General features: G+C 36.5%; 2 protein-coding genes across 5 annotated transcripts; one reads left to right on the top strand and one right to left on the bottom strand.

Annotated features, from left to right (window-relative positions):
• Positions 1–76: 76 nt before the first annotated feature.
• On the top strand, positions 77–1,539 carry LOC100678115 (ceramide-1-phosphate transfer protein). Its single transcript, XM_003426589.5, has 4 exons — positions 77–304; positions 436–644; positions 724–899; positions 990–1,539. Exons 1-4 carry the CDS (start codon positions 177–179, stop codon positions 1,110–1,112), a joined length of 636 nt encoding a protein of 211 aa, XP_003426637.1. The 5' UTR covers positions 77–176; the 3' UTR covers positions 1,113–1,539.
• Positions 1,462–6,206, bottom strand: LOC100116638 (solute carrier family 28 member 3). 4 transcript variants are annotated; one of them, XM_031931119.2, is made up of 13 exons: positions 5,829–6,143; positions 5,022–5,072; positions 4,702–4,746; positions 4,272–4,431; positions 4,031–4,205; positions 3,773–3,938; positions 3,499–3,693; positions 3,261–3,422; positions 3,095–3,188; positions 2,859–3,018; positions 2,622–2,790; positions 2,012–2,351; positions 1,462–1,932 (listed from the first exon to the last, which is right to left on the bottom strand). In XM_031931119.2, exons 1-13 carry the CDS (start codon positions 5,862–5,864, stop codon positions 1,856–1,858), a joined length of 1,830 nt encoding a protein of 609 aa, XP_031786979.1. In that variant the 5' UTR covers positions 5,865–6,143; the 3' UTR covers positions 1,462–1,855. The 4 variants fall into 4 exon arrangements, with proteins under 4 accessions (XP_031786979.1, XP_031786982.1, XP_031786981.1 ...); XM_031931120.2 differs by having other exon boundaries at positions 1,481–1,932; positions 4,272–4,428; positions 5,829–6,206; XM_031931122.2 differs by lacking the exon at positions 5,022–5,072 and having other exon boundaries at positions 4,272–4,428; positions 5,829–6,206.
• Positions 6,207–6,905: the final 699 nt, after the last annotated feature.

Below are 6,905 nucleotides of genomic sequence, written 5' to 3'. Positions count from 1 at the left end.
CCGCCTTTGAATAAATACGTTGTAAGCGCTCTCCGTTAGGTGGCCCGTGAATCCTCCATCGATCAGACCTACCGTCAGTACATAGAACTTACGTTCTAGAAACACGTCAGTCGTTTCGCACGTACTCGTGACTTAGCAGTCGACAGCAGGTGCTGTTACAGCTAAACACAACAACAATGGCAGAATGTAAAGAGATAATGTACTTTGATCTTCGAACGGTGCATGATCATTTTGATCGATCGCTACTCGACGAGGACGACATTGACATCCGGGCTTACCTCGAAGCTTACAATGAACTCTACAAGTAAGTGTTGATTTCCTGCATCCTAACCTCTATTTTCTCTCTCTCTCTCTCTCTCTCTCTCTCTCTCTCTCTCTCTCTCTCTCTCTCTCTCTCAATGTCAACGACCTATTTTGCAACCTTTCTTTGTTTAGATTCTTCCAGCTGATGGGCAGCGTGTTTAGCTTTGTTTCGTCAGACCTCAAACAGAAGATAGAAATTCTGCAGGGCTTAATCGATAAGGATCAGGAAAATTACGTTACCGTCAAAAAAATGATAGAATACGAAAAAGAGAACAATCTGTTGCGAAAAAGCGATTTTGTAAACGGTGCTCGGACTCTTCTCAGGCTGCACAGAGGACTTGGTGCGTTATGTAAAGGCATATGTAACGTGCATGAAATTTTGAGATGCGCATTTGTCATAATTGCCCAATGATTTTGCAGATTTTATATCGGAATTTTTAAGACAGCTGGGCGAGTTATCTGATAGTGATAATACTTCAACATGCTGCAAAGACGCGTACAACAAAACGTTAGCGAAACATCATCCCTGGCTTATTCGGAAAGCAGCCATCGTTGCGATGTATACAATGCCAAGCAGAGAGATGCTATTTAAAAAGGTAAGCTTCTATTCCCCATACAGTGTATAAAAATTCTAAAAACTGAAAATAAAAAATATGCCTTTACTAATTAAACTGTTGCGATTTAAGGTTTGCGGGGATAACGTTCAGAAGAACGTAGATGCGTTACCAAAAATGTTGGAAATTACCAGCCACGTTATTACGCGAACCCACACTGTCTATGAAGTACACGAGCTTCATGCACTGCCATAATTGCTTAGATTAGAAAACAATTTAGCTGATAAAAGGCTGGAAATAAGTGAGGCACTAAAACTACAAATATTATTGCAGTTCTGAAATGTATCGCGAACATTCCATACACTGCTTAATCTGATCTAGGGTCTTTCGAAACATTCTACGTTGTATGGTTTCATTAATTGTGATAACTAATTCATAAGAGATATTATTTGATTTAATATTTAAATTTTTGCACATTAGACGAATTTATCCACACTGTTATAGCACAACTAGCGAAATTACTCGGATTTCCGGAGTACGTACTTATTTATGATCCTAGAATACGCTGTAAATCGTCTTTATATACAAGTTGTAAAAAACATTATTTAATGATATATTGTAAGTTTAGATTTTATAACAGCATTTATTGTACAAAATAATCACGTTTCGCAATACAACTTGAGATCACTCGTCGTTCTAATATTAACCTATTCACGTATAACAATGTAAGCTCGGTGAATTAATAGATTTGCTTTATTCCACATTTACTGAGACCTTGAGGCACTTTCTCAGAATAAGTGTCAGGGACTATGCCTTTTCTAGTATTCCTTTTATGGTACTGCTGGCCTATCATACTTCGTTCAATACCTCCTTGCGTTTTATCTAAATGAATGATCTTTACAATCGCAACCGCAAGTAGTTAATGATAAATTCCTCTAAAATCGGCATGAAGGTTTGTAGTATAATATGCGTTTCTAAAAATGTTTACATTTTCAGCTCTAAGGAGCCCCGAGCATTGTACCGTTCACGACATCGATTTTGGAAGCCTCCAGAAAACTGTCGTCTATAAGCATACCTAATAAGCAGAAAATGCAACATTTTTATAAATTCGAAACCAGAATTCAAGACTATTCATAAAGACTGTATTTACATACCTGCTATACTGGCTGTTAAGAAGCACACAAGACTTCCAGCGATAAAAGCCCTCATTGCTACACTGGCAATCTGTTCTCTTTTTTCGGGGGCCATAGTGGTGAGACCACCGATCATAATGCCGATCGAGCCTGGATTCGAGAAGCCGCAAATCGCGTAAGTGGCGATCGCTTCGGTCCTCGGCGAGAGTCTGTTCTCGTCCTTAAATTGGCCCAGCTTTTGATATGCTATGAATTCGTTCACTACTGTCTTCAAGCCTATCAGGGTGCCGACTTCTTCGCACTCTTCCCAAGGTACTCCCATTAGCCAACTTAGTGGCATGAAAGCCTTCGAGAGTAGCCACTATAATTAGAGTTAATATACTTTACATTTTACTGTTTAACAAATACTGCACGCACAAAAAATGTTTTATACGTTATTGTAAAATTAATGATTTTTAACTAAGGTCGTTTACTAAGTGAAATTCAAAATTCCTTCCGCGCAGTCGTGAAATACTGTTTAAGGAAAAGATATACTAGTCTCTGTATGCAAATGGCCTACATAGTTTGATCTGTTGTTTCCTCAACTGCTTACATGATTCAAAAGCTATAGATATAATGTTATTTTAAATACCTCAAACGTGATTTCTTCGAAGCCTACGAGCGTACCTAGCCAAGAAAGAATGGAATTTAAAAATGCAACTGCAGACACAAATGCTATTATGTTGGCGATAATGCCCAAGAGAAGCGGGATTCCTGCAAGAGCACCTTTCGTCGCGGCATCGATAACACTAGAGTCTTGACTGAAAAAAATAACCATTAGATTAAAAGAAGTCATTGTTAAACTGACGAATGTAACTTTTCTACTCACGACTTTTCAAGAGTTATATTTTTGAAAGTCGTGACGCTCTTTTCAGTTTCGGGATAGAACAATTTCGAGTAGCACAGTGCTGCTGGGGCTGACATAACCGAAGCCGTAATAAGATGCGCGGGATTAGCTCCGAATTTTATGTAGGCTGCCATGACTGTCCCTAAAATAACAATTTTGGAATTTTGAAATATATGATTAAGTATATTAGAGATCTAATAAATAGAACGATGATATACCAGAAACTGTGGCGAATCCAGAACACATTATAGCGTGAATTTCTGAAGTCGTCAGTTTGCCCAAATATGGCTTGATCAAAAGGGGTGATTCTGTCTGCAATGAAGAATTTCAACTTAGAAAATAATTAACCGTATCTTTATGATAAAATATACTAATGAATACTACCATTCCTATAAAAGTGTTTGCAGCGGAGTTTATGGATTCGCAAACCGTCGTGCCCATAATTGCGTGCAGAACCCATCCGATATTATGTATAATATATTGCATCACACCCCAATAATACAAAATTTGAATCATAAAACTGAAAAAAAATATGACTGGGAGGGCCTAAAATTGTATTAAAATTGCAAATTATTATTCGACGTTTGTATTATAATCTTAATTTTTTAATACAAAAACTTACAGAGAATGCAAATACACCATTTTGAACTAGTTCCTCGGAGAATACAAAACTGGCTCCAGACTGTGCAAAATTTAAAAAGGTTGCGACCTTATTCGATACGCACGCGAAAATTCCCCGACCAACTGCCCATCTTATAGTGAAAAGCCCGAAGGCGAATTGAAGTATTAAGCCCCACAATACAGTCCTCCAATTTACCTTGAAAAAAGTTTAATTGAAATTAGATTAATCTTAAACCTTGAGTTTAATGTTCTTTCGCATAAAGAGAACTACATACTTTGGACGGATGTTTGGAGAAAATCCAGCCAAATCCCAATATAGCGACAACGCCAGTAAAGCTTATCAGTCTGTTTCTCGATTCAACTGTATCCAGGATTAAAAAGATTATTATAGCGGCGAATATTGCCGAGCAGAATACTGTTTGTGTTACGCAGCAAAAGCGCCTGAAAAATCAAAATTCGGTTACTTCGGTGTTGTTTTTGCACGATTCCCTTGTGCTTTATTAAATAATGAAATTCATGCAATGCGCCTTTACCCTCTATGTTTAAGACTTGATATCTGTCGCGTACATGGTAGTAAACAACTTGCAATGGGACTACCAAAATATCGTTTGAAGATTTTCGTATAGAAAAGTCCAAAGTACGCGAATCCTACGAGTAAAACTAACATTCCATATCCATCGCACCATTGTAGTTTGCTATGATCATTCTCTGTAAATGCAAGATTCTATAAAAAATGTATACAAACGATATGGATATTTTTCATAGAAAACATACCATTTTTATACCAATAGAGACTTGCAAAAACAAAGTAGGTGATAATGGCAATGTTTAACATTGTGATCCCCCAAAATCGGAACACTCTGCCATGCTCAGATACAAAGGCTCGAAAGCAATGTATTGGCCCACTTCTGTCTTCAATTGAAAGTCTCTTCTTCTAAAATCAATTCAATCAATTGTTTTATTAGTTCTCAAGTTTTCCATCCATCAGAGAGTTAAAAATTTGCCACGCTCGCTCCCACGATTTATCTGATCACAATTTTTATGAGACACATTACTTCATTTTAGTTTGATCAGCCGACTAACAGATTAGACAAAGAGAGTATGTCTGGATCCATTTGTGATGGACAACTTATAAAAATTACTTAGATCCGATAGGTACATTTCCTAGATCGTTATCAGACGGATGACGAAGACTGTAACTTACCGCTTCTTTCGATGGAGAATCTTCAGATTCAATCGAATCTTCGTCCTGAAAAGCCAATACAAGTATTGATATTAAGATAAATCATGCGTCTGTGTGAACTATTTGCACTTTTTACATAAGAAAAATAATAAATTAGCAATAAATTTCAAATTCAAAACTAAGAGATGCCTCGATCAATCAATATATTTGATCTTTGAGAATCAAACTTATGGATATAGTAATTACATTTGAAAATAACTTCTTCATCAGTGTCATTAACTAATTACTCTAACTAAGAGTTTTTAAGTGAATGAAAGATTAATAGATCTGCTAAAACTTGCCTCAAGTTTGATCGATATGTTTAAGCTGTGTCCACTGATCTTTCTCCCGACCTTCAAAGAAAAACATATTTTCTATATTGATTGTGTGCATAAGATGAGCGATATAAGTATATCATAGAATTGCAATCGCGTGTGCCAACACTTGTATTATTTTTCACATTCTGATACTAGAGTAGTGATAATAAGACGTGAAACTTTCATCGTGATGTATGATCTAAAAGATTCGTTCGAATGATTGCCAACAAGTAAAGTGTTTTCAATTAACTCATTTGCAAATTGGAATAGTTATAGTTCTATAAACTTTTATATTTATTATTTTAATAAGTTAATGGCATACACTATCTTTTAAATAGTTTCTAGTATATGTACACTATCTAAATTCATTGAAGTATTCTCGATTGCAATGATTCGGCGCTAGGCCAAATACGCAGAAAAAGAACTTAATAAAATAAATTGGCTAATATCTGCTTTGAAGTAGATCCTTAGACTTCACCACAAGCCTGTACGACAGACCAGCATCATAGTTTTTATTACTACGCAGTCACCAGTTTAATTAAAACTTTATTTCATACATGAATAATCTTTCATAGTGCCCGTTAAAGTAAATGAATAGTATATTTTTCTAGCTTAATATAAATAAACCTGTTTAGCTAATGTTCAACTTAACTAACTTTTATAGCTGTTGTATACTTGTTTCTCTATCGGCAATAACATTAGATAAAGTCGTTATCTTTTGGTTTATTTTCATTTCTTTGAAAACTCTTTTTCAAACACAAAACATAAATATGATAATATGAGAAAGCTTACCTCAGAGTATGCCTGATTCGTAATACCATCAGTCATGTTTGCGCCTTATCTATTTTCTATCAATTTCGAATTCCACGAATAGCCAAATCCTTTGAAACGTTCAAATATTACAATTTCCCGAACGATAAAATGACGTTCGCGTAAATACGAAAACTCAGCAAAGTCTCATTTTTGACAGTACGAATCTCATCGGTTTCCATCAAACAGCGCTGTATAGGCAATTTATTATCACGTTTTTTCGCACAAAGCCATCGACACCTTGCTGCTTGGCGCGTCGGTCGAGTCACACTGAACGGTACGCGGAAAGTGCCAACAGTAAAAAAACAGCAGTGGCGTTGTTTCCTCGGCGCGGGCGCACAATTCAGATATCCGAGATAACCGCGCTGTTCATCTGGAGACGATCCGCGCGCGCGCGCGCAGGCGAGTCAATTAACCGCGCGCCAACAGTAATACTTCTTTTATTATTCGCCTTACGCCTGTCGCGCGCGCGCACACACGCACACATATACGTATAAGCCAGTGCAAAGTCACAGTAATCTTAACGGTAATCTTTTTTTTTCGTTTTGGCATGTTCTTTTTTGTGGCGTTCCGAATGCCTTTCCAGTCGCCGGTACTTTGTATCGCTTGAATTTATTGAAATTAAATAGAAAGGCTGTGCGTGATTCAGACGCCATTTTCTATAATGTTATACAAGTAATTTCTTACATTGGAATTCTCACTAGTGTGTCAAGTAAGAATTTTCCATAATTTACAGCGCACAAACATAAATTTTTTCTAACGAAACAATCTTTTCACGTATAATTATGAAAAGCTGCTTGCCGTTTGAAATGTTGTTTCGACATAGCAGAATCCACGTGCGAAAGGTATTGAAAATTTTCCTCTTCACTATAATCCAACAAACATGCATTGTCGTTAAATAACTGCACAATCAAGATGTTATAAAACATTTTTTGCTCGATTGTTTACCCTGATAATAACCGAATTCGAAATGATCTTCGAAGACTACAATTGCACAACTCAATTGTCAAAGTGCAAAACCATGACATGAAGCCTTCACGTATTATAAACAAAATCGGG

This window comes from Nasonia vitripennis, chromosome 5 (assembly GCF_009193385.2).
Source record: "Nasonia vitripennis strain AsymCx chromosome 5, Nvit_psr_1.1, whole genome shotgun sequence".
In the NCBI taxonomy this organism is placed as follows: domain Eukaryota; kingdom Metazoa; phylum Arthropoda; class Insecta; order Hymenoptera; family Pteromalidae; genus Nasonia; species Nasonia vitripennis.
This window is presented reverse-complemented; position numbering and strand designations above follow the sequence as displayed.

What these genes read in the sequence shown, in the direction of transcription:
- LOC100678115 (XM_003426589.5), top strand. Translation starts at nt 177, where the DNA reads ATGGCAGAATGTAAAGAGATAATGTACTTTGATCTTCGAACGGTGCAT. An exon ending in GCTTACAATGAACTCTACAA is followed by an intron (nt 305 to 435) that starts GTAAGTGTTGAT and finishes TTCTTTGTTTAG; the next exon opens with ATTCTTCCAGCTGATGGGCA. An exon ending in GAGAGATGCTATTTAAAAAG is followed by an intron (nt 900 to 989) that starts GTAAGCTTCTAT and finishes TTGCGATTTAAG; the next exon opens with GTTTGCGGGGATAACGTTCA.
- LOC100116638 (XM_031931119.2), bottom strand. Translation starts at nt 5,864, where the DNA reads ATGACTGATGGTATTACGAATCAGGCATACTCTGAG. An exon ending in TCTCTATTGGTATAAAAATG is followed by an intron (nt 4,206 to 4,271) that starts GTATGTTTTCTA and finishes TTGCATTTACAG; the next exon opens with AGAATGATCATAGCAAACTA. An exon ending in TCAAGTCTTAAACATAGAGG is followed by an intron (nt 3,939 to 4,030) that starts GTAAAGGCGCAT and finishes TTGATTTTTCAG; the next exon opens with GCGCTTTTGCTGCGTAACAC.